The sequence below is a fragment of the Camarhynchus parvulus genome, chromosome 4, assembly GCF_901933205.1.
Source record: "Camarhynchus parvulus chromosome 4, STF_HiC, whole genome shotgun sequence".
NCBI lineage: Eukaryota > Metazoa > Chordata > Aves > Passeriformes > Thraupidae > Camarhynchus > Camarhynchus parvulus.
Window position 1 is genome coordinate 44,195,736 of NC_044574.1, and position 27,387 is coordinate 44,223,122.

General features: G+C 43.0%; 2 protein-coding genes across 2 annotated transcripts; both read right to left on the minus strand.

Moving 5' to 3' along the window:
• Window positions 1-4,066: 4,066 nt before the first annotated feature.
• On the minus strand, window positions 4,067-8,925 carry LOC115903209 (alcohol dehydrogenase 1-like). Its single transcript, XM_030947497.1, has 9 exons — window positions 8,794-8,925; window positions 7,021-7,119; window positions 6,676-6,817; window positions 6,272-6,359; window positions 5,939-6,158; window positions 5,548-5,808; window positions 5,122-5,257; window positions 4,666-4,804; window positions 4,067-4,255 (listed from the first exon to the last, which is right to left on the minus strand). Exons 1-9 carry the CDS (start codon window positions 8,809-8,811, stop codon window positions 4,231-4,233), a joined length of 1,128 nt encoding a protein of 375 aa, XP_030803357.1. The 5' UTR covers window positions 8,812-8,925; the 3' UTR covers window positions 4,067-4,230.
• A 3,754-nt stretch (window positions 8,926-12,679) lies between these two features.
• On the minus strand, window positions 12,680-24,244 carry LOC115903178 (alcohol dehydrogenase 1). The gene is made up of 9 exons (XM_030947446.1): window positions 24,093-24,244; window positions 21,107-21,208; window positions 19,766-19,904; window positions 17,602-17,689; window positions 17,274-17,493; window positions 16,313-16,573; window positions 15,691-15,826; window positions 14,309-14,447; window positions 12,680-12,894 (listed from the first exon to the last, which is right to left on the minus strand). The coding sequence occupies exons 1-9, from the start codon at window positions 24,108-24,110 to the stop codon at window positions 12,870-12,872; spliced, it is 1,128 nt and encodes a 375-aa protein (XP_030803306.1). The 5' UTR covers window positions 24,111-24,244; the 3' UTR covers window positions 12,680-12,869.
• Between the last annotated feature and the right edge of the window lie 3,143 nt (window positions 24,245-27,387).

A 27,387-nucleotide genomic window follows, 5' to 3' on the forward strand; every position in this document is an offset into this window, starting at 1 on the left:
TGAGGGGAGGAGCTGGATAGCGGCAGGGAGATGGATGGGAGCAGAAGTCCTCCAGGGAGGCTTTTATCAGTGACTCTGCCCTTGGGTCATTGCCCGCCCTCCCTGCCTGAAAGGCTCAGAGAGCTCAGAAAGGTTGGTTTATTTCTTCCAGATGCTTCTGGAAGGTGTGGAGGGAGGAGATCTGCATCACTGCTGGGGCTTCCTGGGCGTCCCCTTTTTGCCAGGTTGGAGCATTTGACCTGGTGGCCATTCACACCACAATATTTGCAAAAGGATTAAAAATTTTTAAAAACTAAAATAAAACAAATCAAAAGTCAGTGAAAATGTGGTGTGGCAGATAAAGACACATGTCATTCTGGGTTGAAGCTTTACTGTCTGTGGTATTGGAGCTGTTTTCACCAGAGCAGTAAGGGCAGAACGTGCAAGAAGAGGATTTTTTTCCCCAACGACCCATTTGCTTCACTCCTGTGTAACCAAGTTTGTAGATGCGTTCACTCCACCCACAGGTTCCCCAGAGCTGTTTTCTGCTGAGGCATTGGAAAAGGTGATGTATTGCAGAGATTGGATGAGCGAGAGCTTGTTGGAGGACCAGGCTGAGATGAGCAGCCCAAGTGTGATGTAACCCCCACGGTTAGAGAGGAATCTTCCTTCTGTGTGGCTGAAAAGACACTTTTGCAAACCTAAGGAATGGGATAATTTCCTGGAAGACTGCCACTAATGACATAAACCCCCTTTTGGATCACTAGCCATTTAGAATGCTATAATGAGGAGAAGTTAGCTCTTTGGCTATTGGGAATAATTATATGAGTATATATAGGTTTCTTTTTTTTTTTAATCAAAAGACATCTGTCAACATTTGGATTAGCAAAAAGGACTGGACATGATCAGAAAAAAGTGTAGCATTCATAAATGAGGAGGGCATTGCTCTGTAGACTCAAGCATGGCACATTCAGCTCTACAGTTGATTCACATGTGCTTCACAAAACCACAGAATGGCCTTGGTTAGATGGAACCTTAAAGATCATGTTGTACCATCCCCCTGCCATGGGCAGGAGCACCTCTCACTAGAGCAAATGGCTCATAGCCACATCTGAGTGGCCTCAGATGCTGCCAGGGATGGAGCATCCACAACTTCTCCTCAGCCTGTTCCAGTGTCTCTGCACTGTCACAGTCGACCAGATATTAGGAAGAAATTCCTTAAACCTACCCTCCCTCATGCCTGTTTTCCTAGCAGGGCACCCACCAGATGCTGTAGAAGAATACAGTTCTTCTCCAAGATTTTCATGTACTTTCCAGTGCCTTGCAATCCTCACTTCAGTCCCAAAGTGGGCTGATTTAAGTGCTCGGCCAAAACCAAATATACTCTGTAGGCTGTTCAGACGGACCCACTGTTCAGAACTCCTGGGACACAGAGTAGTTGGCTTTGATTCCCATTCTGTCTTCTGCATTGCACAAGGGCTGGAAAGCAATTCCAGAGGATGAATGCTCTACGGCAGATATCCCATAGGATTGGCAGTGTTTGAAGTTGAAACCAACAAATTTCAAAAGTCCTGTAACAAAGAACGAATTCATTCACCTGCTTCCTAGATAGCATTCCATACAGATGGCTTATGCTTTCATCTCACACCTAAGGACATAAATTTGCTACTTGTGCTGCAACTTCGTGGCTCTGAAGATGTGTCTAGTGTCTGCTGTTGAGTGGATAACCTACACAATGGTTGTAAAAAGATCTTTCAAATATGTACTGTTATTTTTCCTTAAAACATCCTGCTCTAATCCCCCAGACTTGCAAACCCACCACTGATGTGTAATGAGAATTTCTGTCTGCCCTGCTTGCAGTTGTTAAGGGCCATGGGAAGCTGGCACCTCTGCAAAACGTTTGAAATGTAGGTGATTATTGTAGGGAGTTGATACTGAGATCCTGTTGCTGTGCAGCTTTTTTGTATCTGTTTCAGACAGGAAGTTGCTGTTGTTTTTGTCTTATCCAGGTAATAGAGGGAAAATAAGATCAAACTTGTATGTCAGCAGGCATGGATTTAATGATTAACTTTTTAAGGGCCAATCCTGTGTATCTATGTTCTAAATATGTGCTATTCTGACTTGCTGTATGTAGTCATGTATTTGATAAGCTTTAATAGCTGATCTGTTAGGTCAGATGCCCTTACACAGGCACAGACCTCAAGGTGTTTGTCTTCATCTTGATAGTCAGTTTTCTGTCCTGCTCTTTATGTTCTGGTTGTTTGCTGCCTGCATCAAAGAGGTGGAAAGACGGTAGAATATTTGACAGAAATCTCTGTGGAACAGATGCTGAAATGCACTTATGAGGGCTAAGTACAATTCTTATCTTTCCTAGTGCCAGCATCAGGTTTCTGTAATTTTTAATTACAAGTCAGAGTCTGATATGAGTTCCCTTATTAATGACCCAGCATTACATTTCTGTCCACAGTGTAAGTGGGCACCTGCTTCAGAGACAATTTTTGCATTCTACTGTGAAGGACAAACTAGACCATATCCTAGCAGGATTTGTTAGTAGTATTGATAATTCCCTATTCTAAAAGATGCCCTGGTGCTTTAATTTCCATAAGAACAGAAATATTATGTACCTCTTACAAAATGATAGCAGTATGAGGCAAATGAGGTAAGGAAAGTGGGAGTTAGATTCACCCTGATATATTGTACCTAGCAGAGATATAGAAAACAATTCTGACAAAGATCTATCAAAATAAGCAATTGATTGTGTTCACCCTAGTGGAGGAGAATGGCTGAGGGAAAAAATGTTAAAATAGAGACCAGGACTCTTGGAGCAATTGCTGATATTGACTCCATGCTATCATAGAATGATGGAATATCTCAACTTGGGGGGGGCCCATTCGGACCATAGCCTTGCCTTTCTGTTTTCTTTTTTTTTGCTCAGAAAAACTTCCTTTGTTGGACTAGCTGTGATCATAGTACATCCTCCAGAATTTCACTCTGCAATTACATTGCTGAGGAGGAATTTTACTTTATGATTTCTGATAGCCTAGGAATAGCACCTCTAGCACCCACATTTGTGTGTGATGGGACACAAATGCGCATGTAATGTCTCTTCCCCATTACAGTCTGTACATTTCTCTGAGGTTGTTTCAAGATGAAAACTAGAGCAGGAGAAAAGCCTCCATTCTAAGATCAGGATCTAAAGAGGACAAATAAGAATGAAAGAAGGAAAAATGAGGAGGGAATAGTACAGAGCCCAGTGATGGGATGGGTCTATAGTAGATACCCATAGTGACATCCACATTATTTGTTTGCCCCTTAATTCTCACCCAGAGGCTCTCAACTGTGCCATTACAGCTCCATACATTCCAACCCTTCTATTCCATGCAGCGCCACCTGCCTGCCTCTTCTGGCCTGCCTTTCCCTCCTGAAGAGCCTGTAACCATCCAACAGGGCGTTCCAGTCACAGGACTTGTCCCACCAGTTTCACTTATGCCAACAATATCAAGTCTCTGGCACCTGGCAACAGCTTCCTGGTCACCATTGCTTGTTCCTCAAGCTACATTCATTGGTATAGAAAAATTTTCATGAGTGGTGCTTTGTAGCCAACATTTCTGAAGCAGATTGAGGGGTTCCCTTACTGCTCCTTTCCTCACGTTTTGGCACACAATGCCACTGTTCATCGCTGGCCAGCCAGGTATTCTCCCATTCCCCTTCCCAGACTAGTTTAAAGCTCTGTCAAAGAGCCCTGCTAGCTCCTGTGCTAGAACTCCTTTTCCCCTCTGAGAATGGCTCATCTTGCCAGGTGTCTGTAGACGAGGTGGTGAATGGATCACCCCAAAGTCAAAAACCCAGGTTTTTTTTTTGCTTGCACCAGCCTTGGAGCCATGCATTGACACCATGGATCTGCCTATTCCTACCAGTATAATTCCTTGTTACTGACAGGTCAAGCAAATCACTACCAGTGTTCCTGATCCATCAACCAATTGTCCCAAGGCCCTGAAGTCTCTATTGATTGAGTGCACTGTGTCAGATGAGTTGGTTTAAAAACCTTTATTAGTAAAAGCATTTTCCTGGGAGAGACATCCTTTTATGTCCTGTCTGGGCACAGCAGGACCAGCAGTGACAGCAGCACAGGTGAGTTCCTCATTCTCTTCTCCTGGTGCCCCACAAGGGGAGGTGCTGGTTGAGAAGGGCCCAGGCCAGGAGAGCATCTGCTGCGCTGGTCCCTCCGCTCGGCTTCCTTGGCCATGTCCCTCAGAAGAGCAGGACAGTGCGGATGCTGAAACGTGGAAGGGAAGGGAGGGCTGTCTGCAGCTCAGGAGCAGGCAGTGTGGCAGGCAGGTGTGCCTGGGGACCAGCCACCTTCTCTGTCATCCAGCCTCTTCCTGACTGAGCTGCATGAGGTGTGCAGCAGCCGGGCAGCCTTCAAATCCCTGCTGAGGGGAGCCCCTCACAGGATAAGGCCACAGGATCTGCACTGAGCTGAACCATGAGCAGGAGGGTTCCCTGTGCTGAGCATGGGCTCTTCCCTCTGGGCTATGGCAGATCTTGCCAGCACTCAGCTGGGAGGCCCTGCTTCCTCAAAAGGCTCAGGTGCTCTTTGGGAAGCCAGTGTTGCATGCTCTGCCTGTTGGAATTTTAGGAGGAGGTGCTGAGGTTTGCTGAACCTCCTGCTGGTCAGGGTCTCACCTTTTTCCTGCACGTAACAGCTCAAATCCCTCGTTCACTTTAGCGAATGGCAGCGTGTGCGTGATCAGCAAGTCCGAATTGAATTTCTTCTCCAAATAGCCAGAAACTAATTTGGGGATACATTCTCTCGTCTTCCAGCCTAGAAACAGGAGAGAGCAGCTGCCTGAATAATGGGAGAAAGGCTGTTTTGGTAAGGTAGTGTTACTGTCAGGGTCAGGACTAGTGACCAGTGCTGGTGCCACACTCTTGTGAGATGTTTTCTGCTCTTTAGGATGACTGGGTTACTGTGTGACACAGGCGGAGGATTATTTGCTTGTCTAATGCTAATGTTCAATACAGGCAATGCAGCACTCCTCTTTAGTTGTCTTTTACTTGAAAACCCTCTTTTACTATGGATTGTAAACTACCAAGAAAGGAAATGCTGAATTGTTTAGACTGCCTTCTTAACTACAATACCTCCGAGCGCAGTTCCCTTCCATGTACGCCCAATCAGCAGAAGTGTGGGATCGATGGAAATCTCTGAACCAGAATCCAGTACCCCAACCATCACACAGACACCAGTGCTCATATTGCAGGAAGCCAAGGCAGCAATCTGATGGGACAGGCAGGAGAATGAGAGAAAGCCATGATGAGTTGGTCATGGGAGTGCTCTTTTTGTGCAATCTCCTGCTCCTCCCTTGGTAATCTGAAAACACACATCACCCCTTGTGGAGCAGACCTGGAGAGCGTGGGGTTTCTTTTAAGTTTCCTGCTATTTTCTCTCACAAAGATATGCCCAGCAGTGCAGGCAGCCTGTGAAGAACTTCCCATGGAGGTGATTTTAGCCCTGAGAGGAGCCTGTGATGACCTGGGAGGGAGGACAGGTGCTGAAGTGCCACCTACCATGGTGTCCGCGTGCCCGATGGCCTCAAAGGAGTAGTCCACGCCCTGTCCGGTCATCTCAGTGAGCACCTCCTGGATGGGCTTCTGGAAGTCTCGAGGGTTGATGCAGTCGGTGGCTCCCAGCTCCTTGGCCTTGGCAAACTTGTCCTTGTTGATGTCCACGGCAATGATGCGGGAAGCTCCAGCTGCCTTGCAGCCCATGACAACAGAGAGGCCAACTCCTCCGAGGCCAAAAACAGCACAGGTGGAACCTGGTTTAACCTGCACAGATGGGAGCCTGTGAGTCTCCAGCAGCAAGAGGAGGAGGAAGAGGAGGAGAAGGTTTCTTTTGCACAGGATGGATGAGGTTGTGAGGGTGACCCTGGGGTGCTAAACACGCCTGAATACCAACCTTGGCTGTGTTGATGGCAGCCCCATAGCCTGTGGAAAACCCACAGCCAAACAAGCAGACTTTGTCCAGAGGTGCTGCAGCATCTATCTTGGCAACGGCGTACTCTGGGACCACGGTGTATTCTGCAAAGGTGCTGACCCACAGGAAATGATGGATCTGCTTCCCTTTGCAAGAGAAGCGGCTGGTCTTGTCTGGCAGCAGGTTTTGTGGTTCATAAAAACTGTGGAGGAGATGCAAGTATTTGTATTTGATTGAATGAAGCACTGATGGGGGTGGCAGATTTGTCATAAAGTCCATCCCATGCAGGTGTAGGGGAAGGCAAAGTAAACTTACTGGGACTTCTGGCAGAAGTTGGATTCAGGATTCTGGCAGAAGCTGCATTTCCCACACTGAGGGAGGGAAAGGGGGATCACTTTGTCTCCTACAACAAAGTGAATCTCTGTTAGGTGCCTTTAGCTCCACAGTCCCTGAGGGCATTGCCTGTTGAATCACCTCTCCTGAGCTTTATGATGGTAGAAACCTACAATGAACCCTCTGATTTCCCTTTGAGGATGAATGCTCCAAGCCTTATTTGTCTACATGGGGAACAGGTTGGAAAATTGGACATGAGAGTCCAGTGCATTGAGTCTGCACTTAGTTTTTTAACCAGTGACTCAGGAGAAGGGAGAAGTTTCTGAGCTCTTGGCAGAGCTTTGAGGCCTGAATCCTGGGCACGCGTTTGAGAGTGTGTCGGTTACCTGGTTTCATAGAGGTCACTCCTTCTCCAATGCTTTCCACAATTCCAGCTCCTTCATGGCCAGGAATAACTGGGAACTCCACATTAGGCAAGGAACCTTTCAAACCGTGATCATCTGTGTGACAGATGCCTGTGGCCACAATCTGTTCAGAGAGGAAAGAGTAAATGGTGATTTCTAGAAATAGTCCAGCCACTGTTTGTTTCAGTTTGTGGAAGGATTTTCCACAGAACTTCTCTGGGCAGTTAAGGTGATGGGTGGACACTGATCACTTGATTATACCCAAGCTACAGCCACAAGAAGAACAGCTACCTCAAGGGAGAAAAAATGATTGAAATGTATTTTTACCTTGATCCGGACTTCCCCTGCCTTTGGGGGTGCAACTTCCACCTCCTCAACAGAGAGCTTGCCCGGGGCCCAGGCAACAGCAGCCCTGCACCTGATTACCTGGAAACAACCGAGAGGAATACATTGCAGGGAAAGGTTCACCTTTGACAACAGCCCAGGACAGTTGTCCTACAGTCACCAAAGCCAAGGCTGCATAACACTTGTCTGTGCACGCTGCAGCACACACTTCTAGAGCTACACAACTGCCTTGTGCTGTTTTCTGAGGTGTGGTAAATAGGTATGATTCGTGCTTATAAAATTGAAACAGTAATAAATACGGATACAGTAATCAATATTTGGAAATACTAAAACAGTTAAAAAGTTGAAATGCCAAAAAGAAAAGCGAGAGGAGGGGCTCTACCATCCCCCTTCCCTGCAGATGTTCAGGATAGGAGGAAATAGCAAGAGATAACGGTTACCAAAATTAACAAAAAGAAGGGAATATCTGGTTGGGTCCCAGGAAAATGCTAATTATAAGAGATTTATTGCTTTGATGCTAAAATATAGTAGAATGTTAGTTTTGGCTTACATTATATTGGCTTGGTGCGCATGTGTAACCCAAAGGTGAACTAAAGGACAAAAGAGGAAGAGGAGAGGCCTTCATCATGACGACTCCCAAAGACTGGTGCGACCACCAAAACGAGTGATGGAGCATGCGCCGTAAAGGTGGAGACGAGGGCAGAGATAGAAGTGTGATGAATCGAAAATGGGAGGAGATGATATTGACACCTGGCTTATAAGGGGTGAATCTTCCCTTGGCAAGCTCGTACGTGAGGTGGCCGGGGTCCAAGAGCCCTGCACTCCGTACCCCGCGGTTATCTTTTGCTTATGCGCTATTATCTGAACCAAATTATCCCTTATTTTAATCAAATTATATTGTCAATATATATTCTTTAAATTATTCAATTAGAATTGCTGCTATCTTAAATATTGTTTGGTTTTTTTATGAAGGGATAATTGTGCAAACATAACAGAGGGTTGCTGGTTGGGTGGGATTTGGTGGGAGCAGAAACATCGGAGTGCTCAGCTGTATGCAAAGCCAAACAATGTTCAGTAAACACTGGCTTTGTGTGAAGTGTGGAATACAAAATGAAGTGACTGGTTCATCTGGTGTACGGGCAGATGTGACAGCAACATGAGCGCTTCTGCAGGTTAAGGCAAGCAAGACAGAACTTTTCCTTTCAGTGAGCTAAAGGTATCTAAAAAGAGGCTACAAAACAATCCCAGCCTGGCTGGCAACTGGATAATTTCTCGCCTTGCCAAAAGGATGATTTATGTGTGACATGGGACAAATCCTTCCCTGATCAACTCAAAGCAGTTTGGCATCAGCAAGATGGGGCTTGCAGCCTGAAGAGGGTATTGCCATGGACAAGGCTGAGTGCAGGAGGGGAGCAGCTGAAGAGGGCACCACTGAAGAGCTGCGTTTGCTGCCAGAGCAGGAGCATAGGGTGGGATTGAGCAGGAGGGTGTTTTTCAGGGCAGCAAAATTGCAAATTTTGTCTCCTGAGCAGCCAGGCAGGACAGAGGGGGAATGCACTACCGAATGCAGGTCTGGACACGTGCAGTCGCCTGAGAGCAGAGTCTGGTGAAATTCTCAGGGCTTTGGGAGAGGTGGGGGAGTAAGGTCGGAGGAAAGAGGGCGCGCGGAGTGGGGCGCAGGCTGAGCCTTCTGCAGCGGATTTGGCCAAGAGCAGGGCACCTCGGAAAGGAGGGTGGGAAATGCCTTGTCCTTACTTTTCCCGCGGTGGCCATGTGGTCTTAGCAGAGCTGTGTCTGTCGCTGTCGCAGGCTGGAGGGAAGCTGCTGCCTGGGCGTGTTGCGGGATCCGCCAGGCGTGGAGCGGGAGCAGTCCCGGTGCGGCACCGTCTCCGGAGAGCGCTGGTTAATGTGTGCCGGCTGCTGGATGCTGGGCGCACAGGGAGTGCTGAGGGGAGGAGCTGGATAGCGGCAGGGAGATGGATGGGAGCAAAGTCCTCCAGGGAGGCTTTTATCAGTGACTCTGCCCTTGGGTCATTGCCCGCCCTCCCTGCCTGAAAGGCTCAGAGAGCTCAGAAAGGTTGGTTTATTTCTTCCAGATGCTTCTGGAAGGTGTGGAGGGAGGAGATCTGCATCACTGCTGGGGCTTCCTGGGCGTCCCCTTTTTGCCAGGTTGGAGCATTTGACCTGGTGGCCATTCACACCACAATATTTGCAAAGAGGTTAAAAATTAAAAAGTAAACAAAATCCAAATAAAGGCAGTGAAAATGTGGTGTGGTGGATAAAGACACATGTCATTCTGGGTAGAAGCTCTACTGTCTGTGGTATTGGAGCTATTTTCACCAGAGCAGTAAGGGGAACATCTGTCAAGAAAGAAATTTTTTTTTCCAAGGACACGTTTGCTTCACTCCTGTGTAGCCACGTTTGTTTGTTCACACCCCCTGGGCTCTTCAGGTTCCCCCAGAGCTGTTTTCTGCTGAGGCATTGGAAAAGGTGATGTGTAGGAGAGACAGGATGAGCGAGAGCTTATTGTAGAACAGGGCTAAGATAAGCACCGTGTGTGCTTGGGAACTGTTTCTGTGTTTGGGAAGAGTCAGCCCCACGGTTACGTGTTCAGTGGACTGTCCATAGAGGTTTGTGTTGGCGCTTGCTACTAAATGTCCCAGCCCTTTCTCATGGGCTGAGGGGGGAGGTACGTAGCAGCTGCAGGACTCAGAGTTGGCTGGCCAAGCCCCCAGCTCTCAAGTACCCTGAACATATCTCCAGCTCCAGGGATGCAGCCCAGCTGCTCTATCCTCCCCCAGCAGCTGTCTGAGCTCTTGCACAGAGCATGGCAGCCCTGTGGTGGGACAGTGGTCCCAGCCACATGGATGTGCTGCTTGGCATTCAGTTCTCCAGCCCTGCTGGTCAACTCGACCTCTGGGTGAAGTCATGCTCCTGTCTTGGAGGTGAGCAGATAGCTCTAGAGCAGACATGCACTTGTGGATCACTTTTATCTGTATTTTAGGTAAACAGGGATGTTTAACAGTTTTTCCCAAGAAATTTCTACTTTTTCATACATTTGTTTGCACACTGCTGGTAGCCTCAATCAGACTATGAATGATAACTATGTATAATTTCCCAGGAATAAGGAGTTTTAGAATGAAGTTTTAACGATTTTCAGTATTCAGCCTGGTCAACCTGTTGCATTTAAAAAGAAATAAATATATCATGACATCTAGTATGCTTTGTGTATCTTGTTAGAGAAAAAAAATTCACTTGTCCAGAGCAATTTTTTTCACTTGTCCAAACATTTGATAACCCCTGAACAAAACACGGGCTTCTTGTCTCCCCGGTATCTGTGTAGCACAATTGTTCTTATTACTGGGATCTGTGGTTTCCATCTGATAATCTGGAAGCATTGGAGGGAATTATGTTGTGTGGGAATGATCATTTGGCTTTGATGCATTGTCAAGGAGCATGATCTTATAAGCATGTGAAAATAGAGCTGCACACTGGAGCATGTGCCATTTCCTGGGGGAGTGTCTGGGTGGGTGGGGTGTGGTGGGAGAGCAGAAACATGGAAGTGCTCAGCTATAAGCAAAGCCATGTGATGTTAAGTTAAACTCCACCGTAGTTCAAGGTCTGAAAAAACACCATTTGTGCTTTGTCTGGTAGTTAGATTGCTTCTTGGGAAATTACTGGATTTTTCATGTGTTTGGTGGATTTTTTGTGGTGTCATCATGTGCTAGTGGACAGCTGGTGCTCTGATGGGGCATGTGGTCTCTACTCGCTGCCAGGAAAGCTCCTAAAGAGAAGCTTACACAGGGCCGTGCAAGAGCTGTCCAGAGCTGTCCTGGACCCCCCAGGAGTACCTCAGAGCCAGAGAGTCATCAGGAAGGGCTGGCAGAAACCTTCTGTCCAAGCTATACAATCACACAAACAAATTCATCTTCGGCTGAGTGTTGATGAGGGTCTGCAGGGCAAAATACTCTAGGAAAGTATGAACTTTTTGTTGTTTCAGAGTCAGAATACATTTCATTCCTCCATGTGAAGACAGATCTAGATGGCTGCCTTATAAAATATCCCTAATAAAAATTATATAATGGGTTTATTATTTTGGACTCCAGCAGCTATTGTACTAAAGATACTAACAGCTGGAATTTACTAATCTTGGCAGATGACAACCACAAAAATGGGCTTTGCATCATCCTGAAGAGGACAGAAGTGAGATTTGTTGTACTTCAGCTCTTTTACACTGATGACTGAAGTTCAGCTCTCGATTGTTGAGTAAATTTAGTTTATAGACGTGTTTAAGGTTAAACGGTAATCTCTTGATTCTCAAATCATTAAACTGTGATCTCTTGTCCTCAAATCATGAAACTAGCTGTGCCACTCAAAGACTCTTTCTGCTGACACAAACAGGTAAGTCATCCATAGCACAGTCCCCTTGCTTCACATGGCAGCTCTTCTACCCAGCTGCCATGAGTGTGAGTGCCTGCAAGCTCTGATTAGTCCATGCTAAAGATATGTCACTGTTGACCATATTTGCCAAGATAGAAATAGCCTTTTTTCTGTTTTCACATTGCAAATTCAGAAAACAGTAAGATGCTTTATGTTTGGGTTGTTGCAAACTGTTACCACTCACGTGTTTCTTCCCATTTATTCTGTATTCATACTTAAGAAATTAAGGAGCCTCCCCTTTGTATAACGGAAACAAAAACCAATACTTGATGCACATTCATATTTCTTTACAATGCTTCCCAAACATCAGAGGCATTTGTATAAATTGGCCAAAGGTCTTAAACCACACTGATCAACAACTAAAACAACCTCAAGAAAGAGGCATAAAGGTAAAAAAAACCCAAACCACCAAACACAAACCATGACACAGAACAACAATATGCCAGTTTTATATAAAATATGTGGGAGTGTTAATCTGGTAAAATACTGAGTGGTGAGACATTCTCCAGTACCTAAGTCTGTGGAGATTTTCAGTTCAGTCAAAGAAAGAACAGAGATAATTTCTCCCAGGCTGAGCCTGGGAATCTTAGAGGAAAGAATTAAAACAATTATTATCTCTCTTTCTGTAACTATTGTTTATAGTTATGGTTCTTCACAGTGTGCTATTCATAGTCACCAGTAGCGTGAGATGTTTCTACTTTGAGACCAATCAAGTATCACTTTATCAAGTCACATTATAAAAGACCCATTACTTTCATTAAAGTTAGCCTTCTGATCCACCTTGAAGACTCGAATCTTTCTTTCCATCCCTGACTCGACAGCGTCATAAGTCTATGATTTACTTAAGTTATTAATTCAAATACATGGTCACCATAAATTTTAATTTCTGCTATATAATTCCTTGCTTATTAGGCACTGGAATGATACAGTCCTTCAGGATGGATACACAGTTCTAATCTAGAGTTTCACTATGCTGAACTGCATGTACAAATTTCTTAAGCTTGCAGTGTTATGGAAGCCTAAAGAAACAGTTCCCTTCCTTTTTATTTTATTAAAAGATTGCATATTATAAGTAATTTTAAAAATCCAAACTTTTTAGAACACCTGTGACAGGAGCAAGTCCTGTAATTCACAACTGGCTATTAAAAAAAATTGCAGCACAATATAAAAAATATAAAACAAGAATGAGGAGAAAGAGGTAGAAGAAAAAAGATGGTTTTATTTATAAATTCTGTGCTTGAAATGTGGGGTTTGAGCTTGATTTTTTTATTCAAGGGTAGTAGTGGTAGATCTTTCAGGAAAGCCTTGGTTTGCATTTCATGTAAATTGCATTGGAGGACGGTGAAGTTCGTACGGGTTCTGAGCCATCCGCTGCTTAATGTCTGGGAATCCTAAAATGTCAGGACACTGCGGATGCTGCAGTATAAAATGACAAGTTAGTGACGAGAAAATCCCCTGGGCTGGCGCAGCAGAACACTGCTGTTTTCTCTTGTAATCTGTGCTATTGCTGTCAAACAGGTACTCCCTCCCTGCCTGCCCCCACCCCAGCCTGCAGCAAAATGACAGAACAGATGTGCAAACTTTGCTGCAGATGTAGAGAACAAAATTCACAGAAGACTGCAAAGCCCTCACTGATGAAGCCCGGGGCTCCTGGTAATTAATTACCAGCTGCAGCCAGAGAAGTTCCTCAAAGAGGGGCTTAGACACATCTTTCCTATTACAGAGTAACTGGTACAGCTTATTCTTCTCTGAAACACTGAAGTACTATACTCTGTAAAATGATCAGCTGCAACGTGCCTCCATCTTCAGGATAACTATCAGTATCTTAGCAAAGCTGCTGGCATCTCTGTCCTCACCACTTTTCTGTTTGTTGTACTAAAAACTAAAATTAACATTTATAGCCTATGTAAAATAAGGACAGTCAAAAAATGAAGTGTGTGCTGCATCGTTAGAACCTGAGAACAAACCTCAGGGGCTGAAATTCCGCTGTTAGTTACTTGCTTTTTATATTCAGAGTGAGGAACATCTAAAATAACTGCTAGCAAATGACAATGAAAAGAAAACATGAATGTAATTCTTCAGTAAGATATAAACATCTAGAACCTTCAAAGACGGTAGTCCCCACACATACTAAGATATACAAATGTATTTCCTACTTCTGCTAAGTACAATTTTCAGTTCCCATGGTGAGTCTTGTAAAATGTCTCTGTCAAAAAATACTTCCAATTTCATTACCCTGTGAAAACAGTCTGAGCTGAATTTTCATAATATTTGAGGAAAGCACAAGAGCTAAATTCTGAGTTTGCCATGTGTGTATATACCAAGTACTTTAATATTTTAAAAGCTCTGATGCTCAAGGTGAAGTACCCAGTAACTTTAGGACCAATTGGACTGGGATTCTATTCCCTAACTCACAAGAGAAATAGGCTATTTCTGTGTTCCTGCTCCTCATCCTGAAATGTTTCTTGGAATGTGATGTAGCTAACCCTTGGCATTCTACAGCTTGGCCCTCCCATGCTCCCTTGGTTGTGTGCTTTTTTCCAATGAGTACTGGGACTTCCTCAATTGTGCAGTCTTTTCTCCCTCTGCCACCCGGTGTCTCTGCTCAAACTAGAATCTGAAAGTTACTCTGCAAGGGCCCACTGTATTTCAAAAGCTGAAGATTTGGTGACTTTATGACTCCAGCTACAACCCATGGGAACACACTAGGAGGGATTAAGGGGCACGCTGGACTGCCTTCCCCATTCTCTGCCATGAAGTCAGACTTTGTCTTACCATAGATATCCTTTAGGTTATTTATACAGAACCTTTCCAGTGAAATGATGTTTACCTCTTCCCTGTCCTTAGAAGATCAAATCCTTCATTGATCTTTGTGAAAGGTAGTGTGTGGGTTATTAGTGGATCCAGAACAAACTTTTTCTTCATGTAGTCAGCAACCAGTTTGGGAACTGCATCTTTACTCTTCCAGCCTGAAAAAAACCCCACAGAAAATGCATGTTGAAATTAAATGCTTCTGAAAATTCATAAAACCCAGGGCAGCTTAAATTTTTAGATAAACATTCTATGGCAGAGTAATGGGATGAAATGTGGCAGCATGGCTTTACCTTTGTAACACAGGGTGCCAGCAGAAAACATGGGACAAAGTGCAGCTATTCCACATATGGCAAACCCAGCAGACCTGTACAAACGTCAGTCTTTACAGAATACAAACTTTCTCCCACATCAAACACTGTTCCAACTTAATCACATCATACAAAAGCCAGAGTGCTGACATCCATGTTGGTAAGCTGAAACTTGATTGTCTGCTCAAAAGTGGGGAGTGGGTGGTGGATGTGTCTCTCTTTTCTTACAAGCACCACTAGATAAAGTGTCATAAATAGTAGAATGCCCTTCTAGAGGAACCTGATTTGTCTCTGCTATTTTATTCAGGTGTCTTTTTGAATACATAAGAGGAACAGGTCATGAGTGAGAAAACCTATTGTTGGAAACAAGTTTTCTGCGGCCTTTGAGTTGACTGAGCTAGGACTTGCTGAGTGTGGGACTGCTGAAAGAGCTCCAGATAGAGAAAGAATGTGAAGGGACTGTTGGCAGCTGGCCAAGGGCTAAGTTGGGGTCTGACCCCTGTGGAAATCAGCTGAGTATAACCCCTGATGTCCTTTAAAGTCCTGACTCTCCATCTATCCTGCTATCTCTCCCTCTCTTTCTATTCCTCTGTTGCACTTTCTCTTTTCCTCTCCTCCCTCTGTCCTCTCTCCCTCTTTATGATTTTCTCTTTTTTTTTTGCTTTATCTTCTATCCTTTATCTCCTCTTATCTCTCTCCTTCTCTTTTTTCCTCCTCTTTATTTTTATCCATCCTCCTCCCTCCCTTCCCCCTCATTTTCTTTTTCTCTTTTGCTTCTCTCCCTTTTCTCTCATCTTCCCTCTTTCTTCTTTCTTCTTCCTCCCTCTTTTGCTCTATTTTCTGTCTTCTTATAGCTCTCTTTGTCTCCTCTTTGCTTTCTTCCCCCTCCCTCCCCTTCTGTTTTTTTCCTTCCTTCACTTGACATTATAGTTCCCATAATTAATTCCATTTCAACATCTTTATCGCAAAACAACCATCAATACTGCTTCCAATAACACAGCCTAAGCAATTAATTTCATGTATCCTGTTTCATTCAAGATGATTTACAAGTTTCTCAAGCCAGTTAAATCACATCTTTCCAAGTCCTTACCTCCAAAGACGGAGCCTTTCCAGCTGCGGCCGGTGAAGAGCAGCATGGGATCAAAGGTGATCTTTTGTGCTGCAGGGGGCACTCCCACAATCACACTGACTCCGTAGTTATACTGACAACAGGCCAAGGCTGCAGTCTGCATTAGAAACAGAGGGACACCCAGAGTCAGGCAAGATTCGTCCTTGGGCATAGAAGTTTGAATTCCATCTCCTCCTCTCATGGCTCTGCTTGCAATTAATTTTTTGTAACTGAAACCACATAAAAAATTGACCATTTTATCTGCTCGCACCACTGCATCTGCTCTCACTAGTTAAGTATATCCTAGCTTTGCTCCTCTTGCCCATTTTGTCTAAATTATTAGTGATAAGTCACTTTTGGAGAGCATGTGAAATATGTGACATGTAGCCACCCTGGTGTAGCCAGGGCACTACAGTGAAGTTCTATTTCCTAAATTTCTGGGTATGCTTCTGTCCCGGCATCTCAGTGGCTGACAGCTGGACTTAACAGGTTTCAAGAGAGCTTGGTACTCTGCCAGTGGCTCCCAGCTCCTCTTCATCCTCAGTGCTTGGTGGCTTGGTGAAGGGAGTGCTAAGGAGTGTCACCCCCTCCTTTGGTGGCATACCATGGTATCCGTACGGCCGATGACCTCGAAGGAGTAGTCCACACCCCCGCCAGTCATTTCCGTCAACACTTCGTGGATGGGCTTATTGAAATCTTTGGGGTTGATGCAGTCAGTGGCTCCCAGCTCCTTGGCCTTGGCAAACTTGTCACTGTTGATGTCCACAGCAATGATGCGGGAAGCTCCGGCCACCTTGCAGCCTATGATAACAGAGAGGCCAACTCCTCCAAGGCCGAAGACGGCACAGGTGGAGCCTGGTTCCACCTGTAATAACAACCATGTAAACACGGCATATTGTTACAGCCTAGGGAAAGTACCATGCATTTCCTCATTGTCAGCAGGATTTCACTTAAGCCACTTCTTGCAATTTAGAGATTACCTGCTGAGAAGGAATTTGCACATGGATACCTGCTAGTGCAGTAGCCAGCTGTACTGTTATAATGCTACATGTGACTAAGATAAATTCTCCCTGAAATACATTTCTGAGACCAGGTTTTCATTATATGTCTCAGTTTCGGGTTTAGACACACCATTTTTTATGATGCTTTATATTCCAGTGGTGTTAAGATCTGCAGTGTCACTAAACTCCTGACAGTGCCAGCTCTAAAACTCACATTTATATATTGCTACAATTGTGAGTGTTGCCTATATGTGTTGCTTCTATCTATTCCTAGACTTCAGTTACAATAAAAAAATGAACTCTGTTGTAACATTTTTGTAGGGGTGATATGGCTATGAGGGAAAACACTATAGATGGTAATAAATAATTTTACTGGATTTTGAATTGAAGACTTCTGAGTACCCTAGAGACAGAATCTGAAGCAGACAAAGAATTAGTATCTTCTTTCCACACTGAACTAAACAGAGTCTGTACCTTCTGGCTGCCATGCTGACAACCCACTTGCAGGCTACACAATCTTGACTAGACACCATAAAGTATCAGAGACACCACCACAATATTTACCTTGGCAGTCCGCAGAGCAGCCCCGTAACCAGTTGAAAATCCACAGCCAATTAGACAAACTTTTTCCAGAGGCGCAGCAGAATCGATTTTGGCCACAGCAGATTCATGCAGTACTGTGTATTCAGTGAATGTACTTGTACCAAGAAAATGGTGAATTGCTTTTCCTTTACAGGTGAATCTGGTAGTGCCATCAGCCATTAATCCACCACTTGTACCAAGACTGTTTGAAAGATGACCAGAAATAATGGCAAGTGAAACTTGTTGATAGTAATCAATTTTGGGTAAAGTCAAATCTAATTAGGGTTGTAAATAATCCAGGAAAACTCACTCAGTTTTACTGCACAGATTACCCTTGGTGTTTAAACAGTTCTGGCACTCCCCACACTGTGGAACAAAGAGTGGAATAACCTTGTCTCCTAGAAATAAAACAGTAATGACAGAGCATTAAAAAAGGCAAACAAGAAGCATGCAGGTAAAAACATGAAGTAAGTGTATTTAATCTCCAGGCAAATATACACTAGGAATGAAGCCATGCTTTTATTTCCTTCTGCTACATTTTTAAGATGAACCATCTCTCTGTGTTTTATATAAAAGACATAATTAGGGCAAAATTATGACAACTAATTTTGATATGCAAAATTTCTGGTGTCTTCCCACAGAACTGAGTGAGACCTATGTCATAAAACCATGTTATCTACTGACATATCTGAAGTACTTATTCAGCAGTTTATTGCATCTCCTGTGTAAAAATAAGGTAGTAATACACTTTCTTTCAGTAAAGAAACTGAGATAAAAATTGACATCCACTAGGACAGCAGATTGGCGTGCCAAGATAACAGGACTGTAAACTGTGCATACAAAGAATGGGGAATTAAACATTAATTTGTCAGTCCTTTTGAGCATCTTTATTATATAGCAGTCCTATTAGTGCTGTGTTGAGTAAAAGTAGTAAAATACTTGTCTGAGAAGCAGTGGCACACACAAGCTAAGCCAGCATCTCTAGTTCTCTCGCACAATTCTGTTATTAACAAAGTAGCACATAGCTTCCCAGTGCAATTTTTTACTCCTATGCAATTTCCACAGCAATGATATATGGTAAATACCTAATAATCTCTAAACAGGTATTTCCTAATACATATCAGTTTATGATTTGTCAGTTTTAAAATGTGGCTAATCCTCGACACATTGAAAGTCAAGGGAAATTTTTGATTTCCACCAAAAAATGAAAAAGACTTTCAGAACATTAAGTGTCCCCACTACCTCAATTCTGAGTTAACTTAAAACTGTGTTATGATCTTAGTAATCATATTGCTAAAGAAAGGTTGCACAAGTGGAATCCCTTTTTCAGAACTCGGAGGTGTAAATTAAGCAACATGTGAGAAATGTGATTTTGTGCATGTATGTGTTCAGGCCTGCTATTTCAGCTCACCTGGAAACACAGGGCAGCTAGAATTAGACAACAGAGAGATTTATGAACCCAGACATAACAGAAAAAGCAGCTAGAGCTGTCAATGAAATTTGCAATAGACATATTTGTTTGGAGGTAAAGCAGAAATCTCTAATAAATTTTTTTGTTACACATACCAACCTGCTTTGGAAAGACTTCATACTTGTCAGTATGGACAAAGACACTGAAAGTATAGAGGTGTTAAAAGTGGGCTACACAGGTATCATAACAAACTGCCTAGACATTGAATGATTCTGTGTAGATTTTTTTCACTGCATATTTTCTCTTAATAATTTAGCCCTTGTTAGAATTTTTTTGGTCCAATAAAAGTGTAGAGGAATCCCATCTCATCTTGCAGCACTTGGCTGAAAATTGTCATCCCTCCCTGACTATCTATGCACTGTGGTTCAAAGGGAACAGGGAGAGGAGCAGCTGGTCCAGATGAGTGTCCGCAGAGCAATCCAGCCCTCAGGGAGCAGTGCTGCCTCACCTGCACTGGCGGTGCCCACATGCAAAGCCTGCAGCAGGGTGGGCACCCCAGTTGTGCCCTGGTGCTTTTTAAGTGAGGTAAGACCTAAGTTCTGGTCAACTGAAGTAAATGGATTCTTGTCAATGGATTCTTTAGCTGTTAAGAGAATTAAAATGTGCTTTGACTTGTTTGTCATCTAGTGCTTTGCCTTGCCTTATCTTTGAGAAAGTTAAGCCACATAAACTGTTCAGAGAACCTGCAGCTAATGCCTGATTTCATATGAACAACAGCAAAGACTCTACGTTCTTAGTCCCACAACAGGAAAAGCACTATGTAGGTGGAAAGCAAGCGGCAGATGTTTTTTGCCAAAACCAAAATAAATTGTGTAGAAAATCTGAAAGAATATTGAGGACACAGAAAGGCATAAACAGCAGGGTTATATCCTTTGAGGTAACCTTGAAAAAACTGAAATTGGAATATTTTCCTGTGTAGTAAAAATACTCATGAAAGAAATAGTCTTTGACTTAAGGAGTCTGGAAACTTAGCACAGGATTTATTTTCAGCGCTGTTTCATACCTGGCTTGACTGCAGTCACTCCCTGCCCAACACTCTCCACAACACCAGCTGCTTCATGCCCAAGAATTATTGGAAAAGGCATAACCAGTGCACCAGTTATCACATGGTCATCAGAGCGGCAGATCCCAGTGGCCACGATCTGATTTACAGGAAAGACAAGAATATTTCTGCTTTTAACTGTGTCATGTCATATGTGGAAGTGAAATTATGTTCTACACTTGGAGAAGCCACTTGCTCCTCCCCAAAATCCAATCTGCACACAATAAATCTACAGGTAAAACAAATTTAGTTGTCTAATTTAAGATTTTCATGGTGTTTATTAGTCTTTAATCTAAAGGGCAAAGCCCCTTTGTGAATCGTTGCTATGCAGTAGTGAGCTCTATAGGGAGTCCAATGGTTTTTCTGTAGAACCAATGTTCTAGCAATACAATTATATAGGGAGAACAGAATAAATTAAATTATTCCTAATATTTATATATAAATAATTAAAAACAAAAGTGTGAAATATTAAAGAGAAAAGTGTGAAATATTACATAAATATTATAAAATTATGTAAATACAAATTAACCATCACATATTATTTATAAACATATTAATATTGTGTATATTTTGTATTTATTACATTTAGATTATATGACAATGTATAATAGATATTTTATATAAATGATGTATTATCGAATTTTATATTATAGCTAATTGCACAATAATTATATTACTGTGCTGTGTATATATTTAAAATATTTGTGTATATTACATTAAAAAAATTTAGGCTACATAGTCTTTTATATGACATTTTGCCTTTTCTTTCAGCTAGAACAGCACTATTTCTTTTGAAATATTCAAGTATGTGTTTACAACTTTTATTCTGACAAATGGATTTGTCAACCCCATGACAGGGTTTTCCTCACATATGTAACACTTGAAACTGCTCAAAAATTAAGGCAGCTGCTAAATTCCACTGAGGCCAATATCCAGGTAAAAAAGGAAGCTCCCAGGCCTAACGAGCTATTTCCTAGCACAGATTCAAACAAAGTAAAATAAATTTTCTTGCTCCACACTACAGGAAATTCTAATTTTTGCCTTATACTGTAATTTTTTCAGCCTATTAGAAAAACAGATGTCAGTAAACAAAAAATACAACCCTGAAAATATATTTTTTTAAAAAGAACCTCATTATCAAATTAAGGACTTTAAACATGTTTCATAGGAGCTCACTGATTAGTAACTACTTTCTAGTAGAATATTTTCTGACTGGGTCTTAAAAATTTATAGAACTAATTCTGATTAAAAGCAAGATAGAATGCAAGTCATAGGGATTGTTTTTAATTTTATTTTCAGTACCTTTACACGAACTTCATGTTCTTTTGGTGGGGCAACTTCCACTTCCTCAATACTGAATGGTTTGTTGGCTTCCCACAGCACTGCTGACTTGCATTTAATAACCTGCAAACAGAGCAAAGAAAATGGAAATGGCACTTGCATTTTCAAGTCACCATACAGATTCTTCCCTTTCTGCATGTGAAACTTCTGCTCATATTTGTGTAGACGAGAGGGGAACTACAGGGAAGAAAACCAAACCAAACAACAAAAAAGTCAACACCAAAGGTCAGTGTAAGACTGTTTTTCCCCTCACCAAGGTCATATCTGACTTTGCTCATCATTCTGTCACTTCTGTCAAGTTTTCAGCTGCATGTGTAATAGTCTCCTAGGTAATGGGATGCCCTACCCATTCGCATTGCTCCTTTGCTAACTTCCTTGGTCAATTTCTTTTGCTGTGTTGGATTACTTGATTGTATTTCTATCTCCTTGAAGATGGCACACTAAATGATGTCACTTATCAGGCTGTGATGAAGTCTGTACTACCTAGAACTGTCTGTGTTGGGAACTGACAAAATTGCTAAAAATGGAATTGAGAGCCTAGTACAGCTTTATAAACATTCTAGTAGAGCTCAAGTTCAGCCATGAGGTGATGGCTGAAAGGACACCTGTGCAAACTGATGTAGCACTACACAGAGGTAATCTTGAACTCTCTCTTTAAGTGCAGTGATATCCATGCTAAGGTACCCCCCTTCTCAGAAGGAATATTTGGCTCAGGTGGATTTACTACCCAACTATCCAAGACAGGTTTTTTTCCATCTCTTAGACTGAAGTTTGTCCATTAACTCTTCAGGGTTTGTCCTGGTAATGACAGGCCTTAGGGCTCCTCTGACCATCTGCCACTGAGAGAAAAATCCCCTCAGAAAAGAGCACTGTCCACGCCTCATCTCAGGTTCTCAAACAGGTTTCCTCCCTGCAAGCTCAATCCTAGTGTATTCAAAAGCAGTGGGACCTCTCTGTCCCCATAATTGCTGTTCCTCCTTGGAGGTGTTTAAAGATCTCATCCCAGGTCTTTAAACAACCCCAGTCCCTGAAATATGATTTTCCTGGGTGACACACTATAAAGTCCTCAGTCATTCTGTTAAGTCTACTGACTGCAAGTGTTCAGGTGGCATTATCTTGAAAAGGAAACAGAGGGGAATCAAATCCAAGATGCAAGAAGTTTAGCACAGGCATCCTTATCCTGTGTGACCAGGACAACTTAACACCAGTGTGCTGCAAAAGTCACAGGGGAAAACAACAAACAAACAAATGTTTAGTATCAAAGCTTTTGAAGTAGAAGTAGAAATAATGTCTGATTATCCACAAATTGAAAACTGGTAACAAAGAAAATAATTACTAGGAAATTCTAAACTTATGAAATAAAATAGCAGACTTCCAGCAGCTGGACACAGAAGTGGGATAGGCGCAATGCTTTGAAAAAAAATGCATCAAGAGATCTTTGCATTAAATTTAAATTTAATGTTTAGATGCAAGTGTGATTAGTGAAAAATTCACAAGTGTGGTCAAGGATTACATTTCAAATGGCACCAACTTACTTTAAAAAAAAAAGGCAGTATATACATTTATATTGTATCCCACATAACACAGTGATGATCCCATGACTTGCACATGCAAAGCACATGTAGTGTTTCTAAGAACAAAGGTTAACAAGTGTGGATTGCCGAGAACAAACAAATGTCTCCTATAATGAGACATTATTAATTATGTATTTTTCTGACTGCTTAGTCCCTGTGAGCTTTTATGGATTGCAACAGGATCCCACAGATGCAGCAACAGCACACTATCACCCACGTCATCTGCTAAGACAAGAACTGCCTTAACAGTTGTTTCTCTGCTCGTATGTTCTACCAGCTGTGTGAGTTACTGCAGGGGGGAGGGCAGGTGTAGAAACACAACCTTCTGCAGGACACACATTATGCTGCTTTGTTACATAAATTGCACTGTAACTCCCGTGCTGTTCCAAGATAAACATGGTGAAATCAAAGCAGTTAAGCTACATCTCAACCCTTCATTTACTGTGCTCCATCCAATGCTGAGTAGGGGACTGAACTAGGTGAATTTACCTATAGTAAGCTACAATTAATTTTGTACTTGCAGTAACTCAGTTAAAGAGCATTTTTTTCCTCTCTCTTTTGGTTTTAGAATAGTGAAGACAGCTGGAAGTAACAGCAATGATCTTGGTACTATCTTAAGACACACTATAGCAAGGTACATGCTTTCAGTTGTTTTCCATTTCTAGTTGCTTGTCCCTTAATCCTTCTTGCAGGTCCCTGTGTGCCTGTTAGCATCTTGCCAGCAGTGCAAGAAGGAACATGTATTGGTATCAACCTCCATCTCTCTTGTAATCTAATTTCTAGCAAAGACATAACTTCAGTCGCAGCTCAGTATTGCATTGCATGTAAAATTTACTTCTGGTGTTCATTAACTAAAGTTTGAGACTTGTTATATGCATATTCGAATTTAATAACTGTCTTAATGGCAGCACAATTCACCCTGAAATTTAACACAATATTAGCCATATCTTCTTTTTAGAAAACAAGCTGATAGAATTATAAATAAACTAAAAAGAGTTTAAACCTCTGTAAGATCTCAGAATGGAAACTGGTAGATAAATACATTGATCTAAACACTTAGTACATTCTATAATACTTTAAGTTATCCAATCAGAGATTAAAAAGTTTGATAACCCAGATAGGAAGTTATACTTATTCTGGTGTTATTACCTTATGTTGCCTCAAATAAACTATTGCCTTGAAGAGTAAACAACCATTTCCTAAGAAACTACAGTAGCCTGCAAATAAAGGCAGCTCTTCTGCACCAGCTTCATCCTAAACTTTAATCTGTGCTATACCACCAGGACTTACAGTGTCCCTGCAAAGAATTCACATTTAAAAATGCATTACTCAGCTGCAGCAAAGAAATTTTCCTAATACAAACTGTTGCTTACTTTGCCTGCCGTGCTCATGTTGACCGCTGTGTCTGTTTCAAAGCTTGCCACCGCTGATTTCTTGCACCACGAACTCAGTCACCCCCAGAGCAGCTGGGTTGCTGGTACCGCAAGTCCTCTCCAGCACAAGGGAACCTGGCTGTGTGAAGTGCTCCCACAAGTGGACTGCTCTGATCTTTTAGCCAAGCCTCCCAGCTCAGAGTCACACCCCTTAATCAGAAGAAGTGCTAGAATGAGAGTGAAGCACTCATCTGATTAAACCTCACTCTTTCAGTGCTTCCCTCTTCCTGACTCCTTTGTCATGCTCTTCCTACCCTTTTTTGCAGCTCAACTGTGGTTGCCCTCAATGTCATGGGACAAAAGCAACAGCCCTGGCTGGAAGCTATTTCCCTTTTTCCACCTGCCTGGAAGCTGATCTCCCAACCCACTACTCTCAGGGGCACTGTAGGTGCATAGAGAAACAGAGAGAGTGGCTCTTGAATTCACAGCAGCAGGGACACAGTGAGAACATGAAGGATTTGCTGATGAACCTTGGTGACACTTACAAGAGCCCAGCTCATCCATTAAGACATGGGATTGTGCAAGCTGCTTAAGAAACATACATTGACTGTGTGGCTGTGGCTGTATGCGCTCCTGAATTCTTAGTGTTACAGTCTGGCTACTCATTAATCTGTTGGAATGGCTTTCACTTCACTGTGTCCAAGGACAATGTGCCAACCATGCTCAGGGCAGAACAAAAATCAGTAAGTCAGAAGTGCTGTGACAGAATGTTTCTTACCACATGCAACACCCTGCTTGTTTTGTGCCTGACCGGCTGGTTCTGTCAATACCCAAAGCACAGCCCCCATCACTGCTCACATGCTCACACACTTGCCCTCCTGGCACTACACGTTGGTGCAAGGGACTGGGTGGAAGTCAGCAATGCATGCCTTTCCTAGGGACTTCAAGCTTCATCTATTTTTAAATTATGCCCAGCATCCTGAAATCAAGATTTTTCTTTCATAAACAAGTAAAAAAGAGATAAAATGCTGCATATAATCTGACTAGTAATTACTAAGTATAGCACTCTCTCATGTTTACCTGTATGACTGTAACTAATTCAAGAAGAGATTCTTCTCTTCCCTAGTCATGCTGGCTGCTCTATTTCTGATCCAGGCCAGAATGCCACTGGCCCTCTTGGCCACCAGTGCACATGCTGACTCATGTTCAGCTGCTGTCAACCAGCACCCCAGGTCCTTTTCCTCCAGGCAGCTTTTCCTGTAGCGCTGCCTGGGGTTGTTGTTATTGAGGGCTGGACTTGGCCCTTGGCCTAGTTGAACCTCTGTGCTTGTTTGGGCTGGTGCAGAGTTAGTTTTTCTTCACTGTGGCTGCTTTGGGACTGGGTTTTGGATTTGTGCTGCACATAGGGCTGATAATGCAAGGATGTTTTTGTTATTGCTAAGCATGGTTTATAGAGCCAAGACCTTTTCTGTGTTTCATATGGCCACACTGGTGAGGAAATTGGGGATGTGTGGGAGGCTGGGAGGAGACACAGCCCAGACAGGTGACCCAAACTGACCAAAGGGCTGTACCGGACCACATGACATCATGCTCAGTATATAAAGTGGGGGAAGAAGGAGCAAGGTGTGGACATTTGGAGTGATGGCATTTGTCTTCCCAAGTCACCATTACACATGATGGGGCCCTGCTCCTGTTAATGTATTTATAGAAACATTTTTTCTTGTCTTTAATGGTAGTGACCAGATTAAGTTCTACTTGGGCTTTGGCCCTTCTAATTTTCTCCTTGCAAAAACTCGTAATGTCCTTGTAATCCTCCTGAGCTCTCAGCCCTTTCTTCCAATGGACATAAACTCTCCTTTTTTGTTCAGAGTTCCAGCCAAAGCTCTCCAGTCCTCTCAGAAGGTATAACCTAGTGATTTGCACTTCCTAAAATAACTTATATCAGAACGAGGTATTTCTAATCCACTCTATTCCTTGATGTTTATCTTTCTCCTTTCCTCCCTTCTTTTGTACTTGATGATTTTAGAGGTCTTTTGCAACTATTCCCATCCCTTTTCCTTATTGGTTTATTTCTCATATCTCTTTATGTTTCCTTTCCCCTGAAAACTTTCCTCATATCTTTAGCTATATGCATATCAAGGCCATGATTTTTTTTTCTCCAGCTGAGAACATTTTATCAGACAGTGGATCCTGTCTGCAGCCTGTGCAGAGATAGGTATCATGGTCTTTAGGCAAAAGGTGACAAGAAAAGAGACTGCACGGGGTTCCAGTGAAGCACGAGCAGACTTGCATAACCATATTGCAGAAGTTGCTTTATTTGTCTTGCTCTGCCCAATTCCTAAAGATAAACGAGGGTGAGGCTCCAGATCAGGGCATACAGTGGCCCCGGAATGCAGGAAAACCACAGTGCCACCCCTTTACAACTTGCTTGCACAGGCTGAACACTTTGCCAGAAAATACTCAGCTGATCCCTAGACCTCTCCACTTTTAGGACTGTTCACTATGAAGAGAATTTTTCTCTGTGTTTATCTACGTGTTGTGCAATTAAAATCTCTCCTTTCTGGTGACCAGTGACGTGACCCAAGCGGATGGCATGAAGTTGTGTCAGGGGAGGTTTAAGTTGAATATTAGGAAAAGGTTTTTCACCTATAGGGTGGTTGAGCACCTGAACAATCTCCCCAAGGCAGTGGTCACAGCACCAGACTGACAGAATTCAAGAAGGGTTTGGACAATTCTCTCAGGCACAGGGTGTGATTCTTGGGGCTGCCCTGCACAGGGCCAGGAGTTGGACTTTGATGCACGCCCCTTCCAACTCAGGATAGCCTGTAATTCTATGGAAATTTGATGCATAATTCCTTTATCATCTTTTTATCTCACTTTATCCAACTGAACATGATGCAGTAATATCCCCTCTCCAGTGATTTATTAACCTCAGCAGATTCCAGTGAAATGTGTGTCAGAGGCTGAAGACAAAGAACATACTGGAGGTGTTCAAGGCTGGTGAGCCTGCACACAGAAGCAGTGGGCAAAGGCCTGTTCTTGCAATTCCAGGTTATCTTGACTTGGGGACTGTAACTTGGGCAAATGTTATGAAACACGGACCATGCTCAGCAGGTTGTAGCCATAGCTACAGTTTCTGCCTACAAGGCACTTGTAGGGGAAAGTGGTTCTTTGCTGCCACTTCCCAGGCAGCACAGCTGCTTCCCACTCCTTACTCCTGCCAGGGCTGAGCAACCTTGCATTGCTTGCTTGCCTGAAGCAGTGCATGATGTTGACTCCAGGTGAAGAGAGCTAG

Excerpts from the sequence above, each read along its gene's own strand:
- LOC115903209 (XM_030947497.1), bottom strand. Across the intron at positions 6,818-7,020 it reads CAGGGGAAGTCCGGATCAAG|ATTGTGGCCACAGGCATCTG; the intron begins GTAAAAATACAT and ends CTCTCTGAACAG. Across the intron at positions 5,258-5,547 it reads TCGGGCACGCGGACACCATG|ATTGCTGCCTTGGCTTCCTG; the intron begins GTAGGTGGCACT and ends CTGTCCCATCAG.
- LOC115903178 (XM_030947446.1), bottom strand. Across the intron at positions 17,690-19,765 it reads AGTGACTGCAGTCAAGCCAG|GAGACAAGGTTATTCCACTC; the intron begins GTATGAAACAGC and ends TTTTATTTCTAG. Across the intron at positions 12,895-14,308 it reads CTTCTAAGGACAGGGAAGAG|CATCCGCAGTGTCCTGACAT; the intron begins GTAAACATCATT and ends TTTATACTGCAG.